The 22,027-nt window shown below is 30.3% G+C and overlaps 1 protein-coding gene across 7 annotated transcripts in view; it reads right to left on the bottom strand.

Annotated features, from left to right (window-relative positions):
• The window catches only part of LOC134725817 (glutamine-rich protein 2-like), a 53,564-nt gene that overhangs the window by 22,769 nt on the left and 8,768 nt on the right, over positions 1 to 22,027 (bottom strand). For 4 of the 7 annotated variants that reach the window (XM_063590002.1, XM_063590005.1, XM_063590000.1 and 1 more), the window contains exons 2-10: positions 21,654 to 21,737; positions 20,869 to 20,919; positions 20,280 to 20,450; positions 15,115 to 15,129; positions 8,055 to 8,201; positions 7,541 to 7,586; positions 7,158 to 7,234; positions 3,983 to 4,654; positions 2,019 to 2,141 (exon numbers count right to left, since the gene is read on the bottom strand). In XM_063590002.1, the coding sequence (XP_063446072.1) occupies positions 2,019 to 2,141; positions 3,983 to 4,654; positions 7,158 to 7,234; positions 7,541 to 7,586; positions 8,055 to 8,201; positions 15,115 to 15,129; positions 20,280 to 20,450; positions 20,869 to 20,919; positions 21,654 to 21,737 (1,386 nt within the window). Of the gene's footprint in view, positions 1 to 2,018; positions 2,142 to 3,982; positions 4,655 to 6,677; positions 6,696 to 7,157; positions 7,235 to 7,540; positions 7,587 to 8,054; positions 8,202 to 15,114; positions 15,130 to 20,279; positions 20,451 to 20,868; positions 20,920 to 21,653; positions 21,738 to 22,027 lie in introns of all 7 variants that reach the window. The other 3 variants (XM_063590006.1, XM_063590001.1, XM_063590007.1) reach the window with 3 other exon arrangements.

Below are 22,027 nucleotides of genomic sequence, written 5' to 3' on the forward strand. Positions count from 1 at the left end.
AACATTGCAATAATTGCCGGACCAATGTACGGTATGGACATGCAAATACGGACTGTCATACAGAAAACAGCCTATATTACATACATTACATAACCTTGATGTTCATATAAACCCAATACAAAGGCTATTTTAATACTCAGCTATCCAAAAATGAATTTTATTGCACACTAGCTCTCATATTTGAAAAATCCACAGGGGCCAAAATGCGAAACTACACACCTAACTGTGGAGTGCTACCTTAAGGTGAAATTTTTCCCCTTCTGCATCAACATTTTTTATATTTTCTGTGTTCTACTAGCTGTTACGATGAAAGTGGTACCTTAGTTTTTAAAATTGGTTCAGTAATAAAGATTTTATGAAGGTTAGCAGTTGATGTTTAAACGCGACAAAAAGTTATTTAAAAATAAATGCTGGATCATAGTGAAAAACCCCAAGTCTGTCTCATTTTTGGGGTAAATTTCTAAAACTTTCCCCTTTTTTTTATTTAAAATTATAAAATTACCTTATAAGAGGACAAATTGTACAAATTTTAGGTGTTTGAAAGCACTTATAGGTAATTTTTGCTGTGAATAGCATACCTAACCTTGGTTTAGAAGCTCTCAAGCAGGGTATAAATTTCTAACAGTACTGGCATCATTAAATTTAATTAATGCCAAATTATAATATAAAATCCTGCTAAAAATGTTTATTTGACTTATTCGCATTCAAAAATATAAAGCGATACATTCTGAGATTATCATATAAAGCGCAATCTTTGGTTACAAGGGCAAAGCTTACGGAGTAAAAATTTAAGACCGCAACATGTCTTAAGTGTCAAAATGTGTATACTTGGTTGCTAAGGACAGTAAACAATAAAATTAACATAAATTGCATTCCTAGCAGTTTTTTTACCTTCAGAACTAAAACAAGAACATAAAAGACTAAAGATTTGTGGTCAATCTTATCTTAAAAAGTGCATTTCTGTGCTTTCTGATGTGCCATAAGGTAGCACTCCACAGTTAGAAAATAAAGTTAAAAATGAGCCGCAAAATGTTTTATCATCTCCTATTCCTTGATTTCTAATACATTAACCTAACTGTTTGTGTTGTACATGTGCATATGTATGTAATCAGTATCTTCCATAGATTCAATTTTCAAAAGTTAAAAGGATGAAAGTTAATTCCTTTCATGTGTATCCATGGCAACATTCTGCATTTATTTACCATAGAATATTGCAAAAAGGGGGGTGAACATGTCATATATCCCCCCAAAATTTGGATCAAACTAGAATTTCAATGCCTTTGAGTGATACCTTTTTAGAAACTGTTTTCTTAAATCTTCCTTATGATCAAATAAAAATTGGGTGTCTTTCGCCTCATTTTTTCGTAAAATCCAATCACAAAGTTCGTGCGATAAAAAGTTGGAAAAAAACATTGCAATAATTGCCGGACCAATGTACGGTATGGACATGCAAATACGGACTGTCATACAGAAAACAGCCTATATTACATACATTACATAACCTTGATGTTCATATAAACCCAATACAAAGGCTATTTTAATACTCAGCTATCCAAAAATGAATTTTATTGCACACTAGCTCTCATATTTGAAAAATCCACAGGGGCCAAAATGCGAAACTACACACCTAACTGTGGAGTGCTACCTAAAATGTCAATTATGGACACTAATTTTGTCCTTAAACTGAAATTTCCCTTTTAGATAATGAATTCTTAGTACTTTATCATCTTTTTGTTGATATTAAAAATAACCTGAAACCATTTGATCAATATTTGATGATAGTGTTTAAAGATAATGTTTACTTATTAGAGAAATCATATTGAAGCTTTAATTATAAGTTTATAATTGGATGTGTTCTAATATCAGAATGAAAAGATAAATTTCTGGCACTCACTGAGAGAATTATTCTTACTAATTTGTTCTGATTTTGATAGTTTTGTTAGTTTGTATAATTCATGTGGACAAAGCAAAAAAATATTCAATGTATATGCTACTAATGTGATGGTAAATAACCAAACCTCAATTTCTTTAGCTCTGCTTGAATTTTCTTCGAGGATATCCTTGGTTGTTCCATGAAGTTTCTCAACTTCAGCTTGTAGTTGCTGGATTGCTGCCTGTGCTCTGCTGAGGGCATCACTGTCCTGTAAAAAATATACATCAAATATGTAGTGTGGGAAAGTTTTTTTTTAATACAATAGGGTAAACAAACTTCCAAGAATAGGACAGAAACTTAAAATTATATTCTTTGAAAATGAAACTACATAATACAATTATTATGTATTTATTTTGCTAGTATAATAAATCATTAACATGATGTGTTCAATTTAACAGAATTGGTTATTCTTTAACCAAATAAATCATTATTTTGCCTTGACAAGCAAGAGTAGTTCATATATTGTTTTAGTTGACTCTTCTCAACTTAAGTTCTGCTTGGTAGGTTAAGTTTTCTTAGGTAGATGCAAAAAAAATGCTATTCATCGAAGATTAAAGGAAAAGGAAATATTCATCTAAAATTATTATTTTTTACTTACAGTATTACTTAGAAGGGAGATAGTATACATTAAACATACCTCATTACAAATTAACCAAATATAGATTGACAATTTACAAAAAAGTCATGCAAATAGTTGATATATTTTTTCATACTCTAACTGTTTATATATATTAAGCATGACGTTTGGTGAAAGTGCAGATTTTATTACAAAAGTGACTAGATGTAAAAGTTACTTAAAGTAATCCCATAAAACTTGTATCTGAAATACATAACCAAGGAATTTTATATGGTGCAAATGTAAAAATGAAATAAAATAACTGCATTGGTCAATGTTGATGATATTCTATATTGATGTCTACCATAAAAGCTTAATAACTAAGTAAATATATTACATTAACAACCATCAACAAAAGCTAGCAATAAATAATAAGTGCAAAAATATGGTACATTCTTTTATCTACTTAGTATTCATAAAATTTAATACAAAATATTGAGCAGAACTAAATCATTTGTATTGCTTTGTTTGTTATGATTTTTTTTTAACATGAGTTTAATATTAAGTTTGAGAATCTCCACACATTGAATAACTTTGGATGTTTGTTATAGCATAGGTAACAAAGTATACAAACTTTCATCGACCTGATTAAGTAATCTCAAGTATATGTTTGTTACACCTTTAAAAAGAATGTGTTAATTATGAATCATTATATATAGGTTTTAATATGAATAAAGATGGTATTATAAATTATATACTCTCCATTGAACATGGACAGGAGCAATGAATGATGAAGCGGTTTAATCTAGAGATGTAAATATGTGGAGGTTAAAAATAGGTTATTAAACATGCAGGTGAAATAAAAGGTGATTTAAGGTGAAGCCAGGTAAAGCCAGGTAAAGCTATACAATATGTACGCCCACCTCTGGCACTGTGTTTGGTCTAGAAGTCCTCATGTTACTATGGCGATCCAAAACAAATTTTACTTCAGATAATCGTCTTAGTACTGGAGGACTTTGAAAAAATACTGACTCCAAATCCTTATAGTAGCAATGTGTAATAATAGATAAGATATTAGAACAAGACAATATCTTACTTAGAGAAAATAAGATTTAATATATACAGAAAAAGAAGTAAATTAAGTTCTCAATTAAATAAAAATAAATAATAAAAAATCACATAGCCCAATATCTAACCAAACTTGTTTCCGTGTTTTTTCATCATACATGTGCAGTTTTTAAAATTGCATACTCATGTTCAGAAATTATAATTAAATAACAAAAATATAACAATTATTGAGTTTCAATGCATAAACTAAATAGTACTACTTTGGGATTTAAATTACATAAAATGTGAGGCTACTCATGTACCAAATGTGATTTAATTTAAAAATATATATATTTGAATTGAGAACTTATTAGGCCCTGATTCTGTCGATGTACTTTATTATGACCACAAAGTATGTCATCTCAGATCAGCTGTTTCTTACTTACCATTTCACCCATTCCCGCTACTTTTGCTCTTAAAAGAGCAAACTCTACTCCCTTAGCCATTTTTTTTAACTCTTGATCAAGAGTGAATATCTTATCTCTCACAGTGTGAAGCTGATCATTTAGAACATATGCTAATATTCTAAGCTTGGTGTTACTAATAACTATATCTCCTACTATAACAGTTGAACCTTCAGAGCTGTCACGATGACCTGGATCTTTTGAAAATATATCCATCATGTCTTGTTCAAAATCACTTGGATCTTCAATTTTTAATTCACTTTTCTTTGTTATTACTTCTACTGGTGTACTCTCTCGTTCACTTGAACTTTCTGACATCAAACCTTCTAATGGGTCGGGCCGATTCTCCATATCTGTCAGCCATGTTTTGAGATCAGCCACGTTATTCTGGTAGGCATTGTCACCCATAACCATATCCTGGAGCAGTTTCAATCTATCCTCTAAAGATTCTACCTTCGTCTTAAGACTCTCCATTGCTATTGCTTGCATTTCTTTTTCGTGTTGTAACAAGAGAAGTTCAGCACTTGATGCCTCTTTTGCTTCTAGCCCTGAATCATCACTACTCTCAGCAAATGATACACTTCTTTTTTCTTTAAATTTTTTCGCTGCTCTTACAACAGCATACATTGTGTTAGCAACAGATTCTCCGCCTAGCTAATTATTAGAAAAGAAACAGAGAAGAAAGGAACAAGGGTTAGTATATTAATAGAAGATAGAGTGTTAATAGAGTATAGTATATAAAAGAGGATAGAATGTCCATAGAAGATTATATATTAACAGAGGATAGATGAAGATTGTTGTGTATAGTAACAGAGAAAAACATGATACTTCCATCAGAAATATCAACTATGTTTTTTTACAAACAAATCTGATACCTATAGAATCCAGTCTGCTCAACAGATCAATCAATTTGATTAAATAGAGTGGACATGTTTAGGTGATTGAAGCTGGTTATGTTTGTACAGTGGCAACTACTACATGATATAAGGAGAATTGATTAATGAATGATTAACAAGTTGAACAATGAAATCAAGACAAAGCTTATCCCTTAATTATTTCTTGATTTTACTTCATATTAGTAATATAACACTTAGTTGTGGTTATATTGTGTCTGATTACTTAACATTCCAATAATAGTGAAAAATTTATATACATGTACTGCTAACTGAGGATACGAGACAGAAAGAAAAACCAGCTTTCAGAAGTAGAACAATCCTTATCAACGATACTCTATACTGTGGATTCATGAATATTCATGGGATACCAATTTTCATGGGTTCAGTTTGTAATGTCGAACCATGACTTTAAAAGTTCAACAACTACATATTTTTAATAAGCTTGTATTCAGACTTTGGTAAAACCAAGACATTCAATATCCAAGAAAATACAACTTTTCATTAATCAACAGTAACTGGTAAGTGGTACCCATGTAAATAAATGAATCTACAGTATACAATTGCATTTAAATTTCATTCAAAGTTTTATAACTTAACAAATGTCTTTTAAAATCCTATAATTGTTAAAATCAATAGCATCGTTCAAATCCAAACTTCTTAAAATTGGAGTTACTTAAAACTTTTATTTGCTGTTTCTATAGAGAAATATAGAATGCATTCTTATTTTTTGGAAACAGCAAATAAACAATTCACATAAGTTATTATCATAATACTATTGATTCTGACATATTTTCGTTACCCAGTCACTTAATGTCAGAATTCATTGTGGAACATTTCAATAAAAAAATCATTATTAAATGTCACGAAAATATGAAAAGAAGACGTTTACGATTCTATACTTTGAAGTTCTAACCGACTATATAAATGTTTCCGTAGATTGATAGTTTTACTCTTTATATATATATATTATGAGATAATGTCCCACTACTTATATTTAATATGAATTTATTTTTGACTTATACATGAAGTAGATAAATGTTGGGCTTCAAATAATATATAGGTAAATGGTCAAGCACCTTGCAATGTTATTTAGACTATTGCATTTTCAAGATTTAAAAAAGTATGACACATACAGATAGATATACACAGAATATTTCAAGGAATTTTAAATGAATGGCACTCATACCACAGCTTCCTATATCTATATGATGATAAATGAATAATAAATGAAGTTAGGGGACACCAAATATACTGCAGGTATTTTATTCATGATATCGTACTCACTCAGATTTAAACCAATCAAAAAACTGGATTTTGTGTTTCCAGCAAAAATTTTGTCCTTTAAATACTTTTTAAGACCACAGATCACTTAAGGCCTGCTATATACTTGATAGTTTTAATCATGGTGCTCTATACTACAAAAAACACTTCTATAAGTGTTGGAGTACCATGCTTCATAACAAAAATCTGATGTGGAATAACAAGAACATTAGCCACAATTGAATTAACTCATATACTCAGACTGTTAACCTTTTTTATTTAGTCCTGTTACTTTTTACTTAATTCTTTCTTTTAGAGAATTTCTAAATTGAGTGCATGCAAAACCCTACTTATTGGACAATAGAATGAACTACAACCAACATCAAACAGGAACCAGTCAGAAATATATTTGTGATTATGAAAGATTTCAAAATAGACAGAAAAATGTGAGATCAGTTTGTAAAAACAAAAGATCCTCGAAATAGAACAGATATTGATATCATTCCTATCTATGTTTATACCTTATTTGTGTTGGTATCCTGAAATGATTCATTATGTTATACTTTGCTATAAATGTGAAGATATCTATATACATCCTTTCATTTAACATTTTCTTCAAAAGGTCTATTTTTATACAAAAACTGAGAAAAAAATGGTTTATTCAATACTATCCTCAAGACTCAGTACTCTACTATGCATGGAAACAAATCTGTGAATCATATATAAAATATATCACCTCTTTGTGGTTTTAATATAAAGCTTTCTCTGTTAGCTAGATTTTAAGTGTGGATAATCTTAACAGGTGTTAGCTTGTTGGATGTATTCAAGCATATGTAAACTAGCATATTTCTATATCGATTGCTTCAGTTAAAATGCATAAGCAAGTGTTCATACATATACTATATATATATATATCTGTAAGCACTACTTTCTATTATGACAAACTTCTATGTTTTAGTTAGACAAACAACATCTCTTTCAAAACCAAATCTTCCTTTTACCTTTTCTCTTGCTGCTGCTAGAGCATCCACTTCCTGTTTAAGTTGCTGAAGTTGTTCCAGAAGGTCTGATGAAACATCTGTAGAAAGCAAACAAAACACATTTAATATCCAACTTTTGTCTAAGTGTAAAGCGAAACCTAGTGAACATATCAAACACAAGTTATTAGGTTGGAGGTGAGACTGATCTGGACACAGCAGTCTAAAGAAAGTGAATTATTGCACAAAAATAAGCAAAGGGAGGCCCATCCCTCTGAAAAAAAAGTTTTATTCAGTTTCAATTTGGAAGTGCTTATTTGAGCTCTATTAAACATTGAACCTGAAAATGTGACAATAAATAGCGTAAGGTTGAGATGACATATAATCATATAATAGTTTAAACTTACTGAGGTTATCCAAGGCACCTTTGTCTAATTTGTTTTTCAATTCCTCCTGAAAATTAAAACAAATCAGCATACAAAAACATGAAATTAATGCCATCTTAGTTTTACTTACTACATGATTAAATTGAGAGTTTAAAAACTTGTATTCTTATTTAATTTGCCTCTTATTATCAGATAAATTTCTATAAGAATTTACCTTTTAGCAGATCGGAGGGAATCTTACCACCAACATTAGACATCAAGACTTTATTCAGACCTTTAGATGTCAATTGGCTGTGTGTGCTGTAGGGTTGCTGACTCAGTGACTTAAACGCGTACACCAAAAAGTTTTAAAGGATAATTACCAAGTGACTGTGTTAAAGGTATCTGAGTATCATTGAATCTAGTATAGATGCAGAGCAATATAGTTTCTAACTGACCTATAAATCTGAAATCTGTTTGAATTCAATGTCACATGTATATAATTTACGATGAAGTTGTCAGTTAACAAATGCAAATAAATAACAATTTATTGTACCTCTAAAATCTCCACTCGTTTGGTCAATGAATCATGACTCTCACTAAGTCTACCTAGTTTTTCTAAGATTTCCAGTAGTGTTTCCGATGGGCCTGTTGATCCTGAGCTCATACGAGTACCTGGGCGAGAGGAGGCTGGTCTGGATGGCTGAAAAATCATAAATTAAAAATAAGAATTTATCACACTTTTTTTAATATAGGAAGATCAAGACAGCATAAAAAAACAATGTTTTTGAGGAACTGGATTGTTTTTAAGTTTTTAAAACACCATTTTGATCATTATCGGACCACAGATGAATTATCACGTTGTGATTGGTTAAACGCCGTCAAGTGGTGACCCCCTATGAGACCGTATGGGGTTAGTAAGTTTCATATGGGGTTCATGACGCGTTAATGGCGAAGTCATCTATAAATGTTGTTGTTTTTCATTGTTTATTTTTCAACAAAACACCGCAGAAAAAGTCCAGCGTCCGATAAATTCGTTATACGGTTAACTACTGACCCCCTACGGATCCATAGAGGGTGAATAAAATTCATAGGGGACTCGGCCTCCAGCCTCACCCCCTATGGATTTTACTAACCCTCTATGGATCCGAAGGGGGTCATTAGCGAACCATATAACTTATAATATGAAGTCACTGATTAAAGCAAAGTACATTGCCTTGTTTCAACGGGGATAGAGTCTCCCTGTTTGAACCAGCCTGCTTAGCCAAGAAGGATGACCTTCAGTCAAACTGACTACTTCCTTTGCTTGTCAATTCAAAAAGTGTACTGCATGGGGCTGATGATTGTTATCTGCTCAAGACAATAACCATAAAATATAATGTATTTCTGAGCTATGTTCATAAGACTTGCAAGCTTCTTGGAAGAATTAAAGGTAGCTGAAAAATCCAATTCATTTAAATTGCTGGAAATTATTTTTAAATTCAAGGGCTAAAGTATTTAATTTGCTCATCAAAATTCACATTTAATTTCCTCTCCCTAGGAACTATGTAACAGTGTAAGTGCATAAATATTTTATTGCCATATGTATTCAGGAATGCATTTTTTTTTTTTATAAAAATCATCATAAGTAGCTTGAAGTGTTTATAACAACTGCAATAAAAATTTCTGCAGGTGGGTTATACATTCACGTCATTTATAAATGGAGATATTCACATGCACATATTCAATTACACGGGAGATAATGTTTCAATCATATAGTTAATCTTTTATCTAACAATCACACAACAGAGTAACTTTCAATTATTCACACCATAGAGAATCAATTCATGTCAATTGAAAACCTATAGTGTTCAATATTGGCACATTTTACAAGTGATCTTAAAATATAATTGTGTATTATAATTTTGAAATGAAAATAGCTTATAAGTAAATGGGCTTTCTATATTTGTGAAGAAAATCACACTTATGAAAATAAAAAAAAATGACACACTGAAATGCCTAACTTACATTTTTTGAATAATTTGTTAAAGGATTTGAGATAATGTTACTATATTTATTAAAATTATATAACAAAATCCGCCCAAAAACATTTAATCAGCATGTGCAATATACTGATGATGTTGCCCTGCTGATGTAACTTATTATGCACCTTTTTAGTCCATTAACTTATACAGAAAAGCCTTTATTATATAACTTGGCAATATATAGACGACAATTTTTAGATTTGATTCTACTTTGAAACCCATATTTTGAATGTAACTATTCATAACTTACAGTATTCTGTATATATCAACTGCTTAATGCAAACTCAGTTATAGTAATTACTTTAGGTTTATATATTCAGATGTATGTAATGGAGTTGATTGCTTATTCCATATTCCTAAGATAAAGGAAACAGGATACTAAATTTATGGGAGAATTATAACTTGGCAAAACCTGCACTATATAAAGTTAATGTACCCTTAATATTGTTACATCAAGTTCATTTGCCCTAAAATATGTGTTATTTATTTGACGCCTAGCATTAACCAGAGATTTAATTAGAACTGTAAATTTTTTATCGTTATGATGTAATCGATTCTGTGACAATATATTTCGTTATTATTCATTATATCACTATTGTATGACTATTTTATAGTTATGCTTGAATTGATTCCTGTCTTAATTACACGTTCTGGAGGGATTTTGACATTATAAACTTCTTGGCTGATCTATTGATAGCTTAAAAACATTTTCTGAACTTTTTGCACCAATTAGACTTTTCAAATTTATGTTCATTTTTATACAAAAACAAATAATAACAACCATGTACATTGATAGAAGGAGTGACAATTTTATGGGCTCTAAATGAATGAATAAGAAAGAAAAGTACTCTCTACCCCAAAACCTAAGTACTGACAAAAAGTTTTCTAATTGGTACTCTTATTTAACTTTTAAGCAAACTTCTCCTTCATGATAACCAAAGTGAGGATTATTTTTCAGGGTTTCTCAACAATACACCTTATTGCTAATCCCGGCTGACCCGGCCGCTTGAACTTTTGATGTCATACACAATCACTTTTCCATTGTGGCGTCAGATATTTTGTTTAATGACGTCAATATTTTAAGAGAACCTGTGCGATATCCAGTAATGGCGGACAAATAGTGATAAGGTGTATATGACAGGCAATACTTTACTCTGAACACCCTCAGTGAATACCTTTGCAACATTAGTGTCCTTTTCACCTTGAACTTGACTTCTCAAAACTCTTTTTTATTATTTTAAGGGTATTCAGTTACGTAGTAGCATTCAGCCATTTAGAAAGCGGGTTTCAACTCAAAGAACATCCCCTGAATCAGCCAATGGCATTCAAGCTGTAATACAGGAGACAGTAAAATTTTAACGCTAACCAAAAACTTTAAAATAGTTATTTACCAATACTGCTTCTATATCTTACAGCATTTAAAGTAAGCAAACCCTGGACAGCTTTGAGTCAGAATAATGTTCGGGTAAATTAACATGTCTTCCAAAAGATTATAGCATAGCTAAATTCAATCTCATATCCAGGGTCAAATCCTAGTAGTACCCTAGTCTGTGATAAAAATGTATGAATGCTATACATTAAAATATATATAAGGGGCACAGTTTACCAAATATTGTTATTTAATCTAGAGGAAAACAAATGTAAAAGATATTGTTTTTGAAAAAGCATGTGGTAAAGTTAAGAAAGTACAAACAAGGATTTCAGACAATATTTCAAACTTTCCCTTTGATGTACAAAAAAATGTTCACTAAAAGTAACAATATAATTAGCTAGTTTTATTATATAAGCTTATTTAAATGTGTACACTAAGTGCAATATTTGCATGTTTTTTAAATCAGTGTGAAATTTTTATTCTATTACAAAAGTTTATTGTGAAATTAAATTGCAATTTCATGGTTTTATTGTACTTTTATCTTACAACTTAACACAGACGGAACATTATTAAAAGTTCTTAAATTTGTCACAATATTGTGTTTTACACAATATCCTTTTCACTGATATCAATGTGTAAGCTAATGTTACAATTCAATTTGGAAAATAATGTGGTAATATTATTTGAATTGTTCAATAATAAACTGTATAATTTAACTTTCACACCTTAAATTCCTATAAGATTGTCAAACTTAGTTTTGTAAATGGAAAAAGATTGACTTAGTTACGTAATTTGAAATGTTGAATATATATTTGATATTTGTTGTTTTGAAATTGACTCTTTCCATATAAAATCAATGTTATATTACAATGTGCACGCCTAATATTGTATGGAAACTGAATAATTCAACATTCCCACAGAGAAAAATCTGACACTCAACCAATTTAAGCTGAGAAAAATATACTTTTTTCAGTTTCCAAATAAAAACAATTGTTGGCCCAGTTGTAGACCCCAAATAAATGAACTTTGCAGCAAATCCCAATTAAAAATAATTTGATGGATTTCATTCATTGTGTGAATACATGTATAGCTTGTTATACTGATCTTATAAAACATAACAGGACCAGGTTATCAAATGCTTAGAAAATGATCATCCTATACATGTAATAAGGAGATGTGGTATGATTGCCAATGAGACATCTATCCACCAAAGTTAAAATGAAGTGGATGTAAGCAATAATAGGCAACCCTATGGATTTCAACAATAATGGTTGGCTAAAATGGGGAATAGGTTCCAGCCCTGCCTTCTATGCATGTTCATGAAATTGATAGAAGTAAACTGTCTCAGACAAAATTGAAAAAAAGATAATTTTTACAAAAATTTACACCATTTAAAATGTCTCCTAAATAGAGTTTTAACCAAAATAAATGAAACAAAAAATCCCCTAAATTGATATTCTTAAAACTGTGGTCTATATTTTAAACATTACTTATATACCTATATGGAGTTATTTTCTTTCAGAACGTCAGGTCATTCTTTTTCAGAATCTACCCGGACGATACCATGTTTCAAAGGTATATGCTCCAAGGCATAAAATAATCACCTACGTGAGGTCATTATTTTCCTTGATAAACATGCAATCTATGATTTACTTCAACATTTTATTCGTCTAATAGTTTTTTGTTGCCGATTTGGAAATTTATTTTCTAAAGTTCAACGGATGATAGATATAAAAGAAACCGTCATTGTAGACCCGCAATTTAATTTTAGAAACAAATAACGTGAAGTTTTGTTGATTTATCGCTATAATAAAGAAACATTATCATATAGGTCAGATGAATTTTAATGTAGACTTTCATAAAATAAATCCAGATTTAACATATTCGTGTGTAAGATTTTGAAAATCTTATAATCATGGTATACATTTGATGACAATTATTGAGTCAAACTGAATAGGTTGATTGCTTAACGTCCAGTGGCAAATATTTCATGCATGTTCAGAACGATACACACTGAATAGGAACTCATACTGTAACCTACATGTATTTATATTCGTCTTCGTGTCAGTTCATAACTTTTTAAAATTTATGTATACCTTTTACTCTATCAAATGATCAACTAATAAAATAATCTTATATTCTATTGAATAACATTAACGTAACTCACTAAAGGGTCGGGTGCGGATGGTATATAATTTTATCTTGATTATCTTTTAATAAAATGTATTGCTATTCGAAAAAACAATCTTTCTGAATTTTTCATTCGATTCATGTAAAATGGTTAAATAAATAACAACTTTCCCGCGATAGAAATAACATAACAAAACGAAAAAAAAAAAATACCCCCTCCCCCTTTTCCATAAGCTAAGTGGTACAATAAATAACTTACAATGTGTCTTGTATTTGTCATACACCGTTATTGAATTGTAACAATTCGTTTGTGTCTTACTTCATGCAGTTACAGTTATATGTTTATTGTGTATGGATAACAATTTTTAAAAGGTTTATATCTGTATTATTTAGTGAGTTTTATTTCACATTTTAGATGAGCCGCAGGGCGTATTAAAACCTGAACGCATTAGAAAGGAATATCCCACTTTATTGTTGTCGGTAAAAAAGGATACTAAATTTTACAAATCTTTATAAAATTAATATTTTTTGACGGTATATAAGTCAGATAATGCATATTTTAAGGTTTTTCTTGTCGTAGAACACACCTCGGGGTGTCAGGATTGTTCAAAGAAAGACCTCCCTCCGGTCGGTCTTTCATTTGATCAATCCTGACACCCCTCGGTGTGTTCTACGAAAAGAAAAACCTTAAAATATGCATTATCTATAACATAATCCTCAACAAGGTGATTGAAGTTTGCACAAAAAAAGTTCTAAACTGGTGAAAATATTTCATCGATTCAATTGGAATTATATAATCTTTCAACGATTAGGAAAACAACTTGTCATTTTTTATGAACATATCCTGTATGAAACATATATTTATGTACTTGTAAGTTTTATTATAGTCCTGTCAGAGCAAATAGATGCAACTTTTCCTGTCTGAACCTTTTTATGACTGACTAAACAGTATGAGTTTTTCTCATTGTTCAAGGCTGTACAGTTGCCTAATGATTGCTTACATCCACTTCATTTAAACTCGGTTGGGTAGCTGTCTCATTGGCAATCAATCCACATCTCCCTATTTGTATAAGAAGATTGTGTATGAGGTATAAAGGCACATATATCTGGAATAGCAAAAGAGAAAATCAAAAGGAGACCGCATACTCTTTCAGTTAATTTTTAAAAGACTTTACAAAGATTTAAGGATTTTTATTAGCAAACTTCTTTTCATATGCATGTAACAAGTTGCTTTGCTGTCCAAATGGTCATATGGTTCTGTAAAAGTCTAAAACAAACTCAGATTATCAAAGATATTGGAATGTGCAATTTTATGTCATAAATATCACTACACATTAAATAACTACATATAGCAGGTCACACAAGATTGTATTAATATTTCATACAAACATATTTTTACATAACAACCATGAATAACTTCATCAACTCTTCACAAAACAAGTCAACATTCTAGTCTGGTTAGTGAGCAATAAACAGCTATGACAAAATTATAAACATAGACAAAAACATCACTGGGATGTTTCAGCTCACAACAGTCTTCACCACAGAACAAACTTTGTAAAACCTCATGTAAAATACAGCCTTCTATAATTTTATGTTATATATTCAATCCCAAATATTGGAGAGGTGATAGAAAGCAAGTGAATCCATTCAATATAAGTTTTTTCTGACGTAACTTGGTATAATACTTCGTATGCGGTGCTAGTTATTTATGGATTAGTTTGTGTGAATGCTTATGTTTTGTGCATCCCTCGGAACATGCCATACATTTGTTGCATACCATTGTATATAATTACCATCACCACACTCCTAAGTACTGTGGAATTCCAAATTTCCAACTTACTCATATAATATAGTTTGAATTAAAAATTGACTTTCTGTGACATTATCTTGCCGAAAAAGGTATTTTTCTGCTTGTGTTTCTATATATAGGTTACAATTAATGATGCAGAAATATTGATTACATATATCCCTTAATGACAAGCTCATCTGATAGATTATAAACAAATAATCATCTTGATAGCAACAGAAAGCCATGGAAACAAAAGTCACTCATGCAAAGACGGTGTCTGACCATGCGTTGTACAAACCTTAAATTGTCGTTTCTGTGGAAAAAAGTCATGAAGAAATAACATCAATTAGAATTGCTAACTAGACATTTAAAATCATTTCAACCAATTAAATTGTTTACTTATAATCCCTGACAAACAGTCATAAATATAACATATGAAATATTTATTTAGTACAAACTTTTTAATTTTGATATATTTATTATAGAAACCATTTAAACTTTTGGTCTACTTTTAATTTACAAATGGTATACATCTAATATAATGAAATATAATTTCTGTATTTTACTTGTACTCTTATCTAAGTAATTATAACTTTCAAACTGATAAAAATTACGTCCGAGAAAAGTTGTATGACAATGACGTCAGAATTAGTGGGTGAAACTTTCTGTTGAAAAACAAATATCAAAATATCTTTTCAGACAGAATGCATTTAAAAACTTAGAAATAAGCTAATAATTAAAATATGTTTGGGTTTGGTCAAATATGTGAATGATGAATTGATTATTTCATCATTTTAAACATTAGTGCAAAAGTACTTTTCACCTGTAAAAGGTAAAAAGTTGGAAATATTTTCTGTTTGTCCAAGACTTGGGAGTTTAAAAGCAAATGTCAATCTTAAATTTTGTTGTAGTGTTTAACAAGTTAAAAGAATATAGGTGTTTAATTTTCAATTCAAAATGTGTTTTACTTTCATTTTCTTTCACTTTCAGCTTTATCTACTGTTTGTCAAATACTAATATAAATTAATAGTTAAACCTTACTGAACTTGAGTACCATGAGTGGTCTATGTCTGTGGGACATGAATGACACACTATAAAATCTATTTAAAAAAAACTTTGGAAAAAATTGCTTAAATATTAGTATACAGTGTTTTAACACTTTAACGGTAGTGTATCATAGATATTTGCCACTGAACATTGAACAAACAAAAGTCAATCAATCATTGATATATTGCAGTGAGTTTCTGAGAAAAAGACATATTTTTGGTGATTCTTGATACCTTCTAGGTACCATTAAATGTCAAGCTTTCTAAAATACAAGGTAAATCTAGCTTGACCTATAGTTGTTAATAACTGTCATTTAGTTTCTTGTGGAGAGATTCCTCATTGGCAATAATACCACATCTTCTTATTTATATTAAATGAGGATCATTGTATGGTAATCTTAACAGTATTGTATTTAGAGCAGTCTGGTGTTTAATAGTTATTGACACAGTAATATTAACTTATAACTTATAAAAAACAGACCTAAATGTAAAATGTTATCACAAAGGAGAGCCAAAGATAAATCTATTGAACAACACAGAGGTTTGGGTCTGACTTAAAGCCAGTCTTCTTTAAAATGTAGACACAAAAGGGACTCAAAGAAGTCATCAAATTTGGCTTGTGAGAATAAATTTAATTACATGTATATCATAAAGATATAATATTTGATTTAGCAATACTTCTTTATTCTTTGACAAGTAAATAACAGCTCTTTTCATTTTGGTAAATGCCTATCATGAAAACATTCTTCATTTTACAATGAAAAGTTTCATTTTGAAAGTTGAAACACAATGAATTAATATCTCAACAGAAAAATATGTGTCATATATTCTCAAAAAATAATAAGCAAGGATCTCAATAGTCAATATATCAATTATATTCAGACAATCATATCTGTACCAAAAGAACTTTGTTGGCAACAGAAAGATTTCAAACACAAATCATAACTGTATAGATTGTTAACCTTGTCAAATGTTTAATCTGAGAAAAAAACTTTTAATAAAATTAAAAATTTAAACAGCCATCCGAACAACGTGGATTTTATTACAATACAAAGCTTTTAAAATTTTCCCTAAGTCACATAATATAATGCATGTTTAGTCCATTTAATTGGTAAGTTTAGCCACTTCTTAAAGGTGAGGTGACAAGGGGAAATTTTATCAAAGATTAAACTTAAACATGCAATTTTAAATTCACAAATATAAAGCATCATCTGGGTAAAACTTGTCCTGCATACAAAATTATATGTTGCACCTTAATTTTAATTATTTGCACCAAATCATGTAAAAAGACACTTCTTTAATCCCCTAGGTGACAGCACACAGATTTAACATAATGTGTTTATATAGACATTAATCCAATTTAAGGTCTGACTTATATATTAGGCTATTAAGTTAAGGGAGTATCCATATAATTGCCATAAGGTTCACATCAATATAATATAAACAGTATTGATAGTGTTTATTTTACCTGAATCTAATACTGAAAGCCTATTTTCATTTTCTGAACTTTAACATATTTTCTATTTAATAAAGGGACTGCTATAAATCAAACATTTCATCTCCTCAAAGTGGTTTTAAATTTTACTTATGGCAAGACTATCACCTTATATTACGAATTTTAAAGTTTTCAATTTTCAATTATCTCAAAGGAAGGTTTAAAACAAACTCTCTTTTGATACTTTAAAACCAAAATTAAAATTTACAACATAGAATATGTCATCTGTTTAAAAACATAACCTTGATGTAGTATATTGTTCAAGTAGTTTAACAATTGCTATCTTGTTTGTGAGGTTTATTTCACTCCTATTCAAACAGTTACGACCAACATATTCATTTTTCACTTCAATAATTATTTTTTTTCAAATTACAATTAAAAACATATTTGATGAGATTACAAAGATTCTCATAATTTAAAATAATTTGGTCTGAGAAAACAGCAGTTTAATCTGGATCAAAGGTTCTTGAATACACTAACGGCTATTCTTTAACAATAAAATGTGAAGGTATTCGAAAACATATTACTCATACATATAATCAATGAAGTACATTTTAACAACTGAGCCATAATTTTCTGGACTTTTTCCAATGTCTGCCTGACTTATAAGAAACTGTTTTATTGTAGCAAGGTTAAATATCATATTAACATATATTATTATCATTCCTTGATCTAAATAGAAAATTTATCTGCATGCATGATGCTCAACAACAAAAAATCATTGAAAAAACAACAACCTGTACATAACAAAACTCAACCAATAGTCACTCAAGTGTAAAATGTAGGTCAGGAAGACTCATATGTTGATGAACTCTGGTCACCATTTATAATAAATAATGTAGTGACACAACATTCAAACAGCAATATGGGTATACAAAAATTTCTGAGATATGAAATAAATCAACAAGTTTGACATCAAATGTGATATGCATGCAGTAAATTGTGCTCACATTTATACCTATTCATAATTTGTACGAAAAAATTCAGTTATCATAAATTCTAGCATACTTTTCCACTAGAAGAATGTTAACTTCTAGCAAACCTAACTTTTTAGACATGTACGTATTACACAATATAGAAAAGAGCCAGTTCTACCTTAAAATTATTAAACCTTAATGAATCCATAGTACCTTTAGCATAAACTTTGCCATGAACGAAATTCTATGGTACCATAAGGTTATCAGTTTGTTCTTAGTAACAATTGAAAAGTTTTACCAAAATCAAATCTCAAACTTTATTTGCTATTTATTGAGCAATGGTTAACCACTTATTTGACAAAAAAAAATGCTTAAAAAACAAACCACACAATAACTTCACTTCTAGCCTCTACCCTTTATGCATATATGTGCCTCCATTAACCAGTTATATGTTATACTAACCATTTTTATTTGCTTTAAAATAAAGATGAAAATAACATCATTGCAGTGTTCTATAACATTGCAGATCCCCCCTAACTGAAGTAACATAAGATTATAAAAGATTCAAATTTTACAGATTGATATTCCATATCTAGCCTCAAAACCAATAACAAATCATTGTGGGATAGAGATCCTCAATAAAATGTGAACTTTCTAATCTTCATATGATCTATGATATACTGACTAAAACAACAGAAATGAAATTACACTTAATCTGATGTCATAAACATAAAACTATTTATATTGTCTCTCCTATGTTGACAAATAATAATGCCTTCTTATCAAAAAGTAAACAAGATTTGTATCCAATATCTAATGGTGAAAGCTGTGTATTGTCTTACTAAAATAAACAAACAATCAAATTTCTCTGTTTATGGATGTCATGAGAAATATTTTAATACACATTAAAAAATCCCTTTCTGATTCATAAATGGTTCAGATTGAATGATATATTTTAACAGTGTTTGTGTATGTAAGTTAAATTGATTGACTAATATGTTTTGCTGATGATTTTATGAATGGTTCGTTGTGTTTGACCATCCTCAACTAATTAAAAAAAAATAAACATTGTGGGTTTGTTTGATTGTTTTTCCTCCAGTTCAAATGAAATTTAAAGTGCACTGTTATGTATAATGAAACTCTTATATTTTACTGACAGTTTGTATTTTTCTTTTGTGTTTGAATTATATGTCTTTGTGGTATGACAAACAAACAGAAAGTCACACCATGCAAAATTTACTTCAGTCCAATTCAAAATTTGACAGTGTCAATCCATGCATGTTTCAATATCAAAAAAAATAATGGTGAGAACAAAACAGGAAACCAGTGTGAATACCTTGGTAACCTCACTACTGTATGGTTTTGTTTGATCACTGTAGTGGACGACCTTGGGATGGTCATCATGGTCTTTCAATTGTCTAGACTGATTAGTGGTGTCTAAACGTTTTGACTGACTATTGCTTTGTGAAGCAGGATGACTATTGTAGTAATCATCTTTCATCTGATTACTGTCAGATGAATACTGATTACCATTGTGTGAACCATGTGACTGATTACTATAATGTGAATCCTTGGACTGATTATGGTGTGAATCTTCACACTGATTACTTTGATGTGAATCCATTGTCTGATTACAGTGGTGTGAATCATAATAGTCTGAATCCTTCATCTGATTCTGTTGGTGAATGGATTTTTTTTTATTACCAGAATCAACACTTGCAGACCTCATCTAAAATCAGTAGTTTCAAAAATGGAATGAACTGATAAATAAAGCACTGAATAAGTATGAGAAATTACTTACAATAAACTCAACATAATTTTCAATTTCAATCAAAGAATGCCACAGGAGCAGAAGATCTTTGCTCAGTTTTATCACTTTAACTGATTCAAAAAAAAAATTGAGAGAGGGGGAAGGGGGTACCACTAATTATAAACCCTTAAAAGGAAGCTAAGTGCAGAGTCTCTGACAGATTATACTATAGCTATGGTCGGGGGAAATACTTACAGCTTCTGTTTGACTAGACATTTCTATAACAACTCGTTCTGATGGCGGCTGCTGCATGTTTTCCCAGTCTTTTTTAATACCACTAAGAGCATCCTCTAATCCTGCCCAAGTAACAAACTGAGCAAAATCGTCAGGCGAAGGCAATAAGTTAAATCGGTCATTCATATCATTCTACAAAATAAAACATTATTTAAAAATTAAGTGAATTTGAAATCTCCTTGACAAGATTAAGAGAAAACATCTGCAAACAACAAGTTTGCACTCTTTGGAACATCGATGTACTCTTATCTATATTTTGGACATACATGTAAATCAAAGATAGAAACTGTAGCTTTTTTTTTATACTGTTAATAGTATTTATTTTTATCTTTTGTTTAAAAAACTTTTTCATGGACATTCAATTGTGAGGAATTTATTATTTATCAATCTTTAAGCTTAAAACCTAGACAAAAACAATGTTTTCAAAAGTTGTTTGTAACCATTGCAGCAATGGCAATTTCAGGAGTCCTTCTACACTACATAATACCTGTTGCCACAAAGGACACAATCCATAATAAATTAAAATCATATCATGGTGTTAATGTCTTACCATTTTGGATTCCAAATCTTTTAATCTCTTCAACAAATCATCAATGTTCAACTGAAATATAAGTTGGGTATATATTATATGAGAAAGGACAGGAAATAATAACTTTGTAACAACCTCTTTAAACATTTATACTCATAATGTACTCTAAGCACTATAATCAGTCAGAAATACTCAATACCAGATACCAGTTTGTTTCTTATGACACTCATTTTCCGTACTATAATCAGTCTAAATTCCTAAATAACATTTTCAGCATGGTCCTTCTCACACCCACTCATTGTATTAATTTCCTCTGATTTACCAAGTAACATATCTCAGTGTTTTGACTTCTATTTGTACTATTTTCACAAGTCAAAATATTCCAGTAACACAGATTTCAATCTGGTTCTACTTATTATCCTTAACCATAGTTTATACGAGTCACATAGAAATAAGCAGGGTTCCAATATTACTCGATCAGTCCATGTACAGTACTTTATCCATAAGATTTTTGTTAGCAACTCTTGTTTCTGATTTCCCTCCATCCCTGACCTTTATCTTAAGGCAGCAACCATTTGATTTTCTGTGGGGGGGGGGGCTATGGATTTTTTTCTGGACAAACTTTTTTTTACACCTTCGGCGAAAGACAATCTATTTTTTTGGCGACAAGTCGAAAACATTTTTTTCTTTCAATTTAAGCATTTCATATAGTGGCAGATGTGGAAATCCATAGCCCCCCTCCCGAAAATCAAATGGTTGCTGCCTAAGACTTAACTAAGTTTCTTTCAGATTCTAATTTTACTCACCCCTTTTACTTTATCCATAAGATTTTTGTTAGCATCTTTCAATGACTGCATTTCTTTCATCATGTCTTCAATCATTGACATACACTAAAAATAAAACAAACAAATGTTCAAAATATATTCACTGCTGTAAGTTGGCCAAAATACCATACCATTAGGTTCTTTTACTGTTTAGAATTTGTATGGGACAGTTATATTGGTGGTGTTTATTTTTTGTGGTTAATGGCCTTGGACAAAGCCATTGAATGGACAGCAAAGTGTTCATAAGAGGAATCACCAAAATTATTACCGTACAAAAACAAAAAAGAAGAAATGTTACACACAGTCCAAATAACCTGACTTGGTACAGACTCACAATGTGGCAGAGTAAAACCAGT

The sequence above is a fragment of the Mytilus trossulus genome, chromosome 7 (assembly GCF_036588685.1).
Source record: "Mytilus trossulus isolate FHL-02 chromosome 7, PNRI_Mtr1.1.1.hap1, whole genome shotgun sequence".
NCBI lineage: Eukaryota > Metazoa > Mollusca > Bivalvia > Mytilida > Mytilidae > Mytilus > Mytilus trossulus.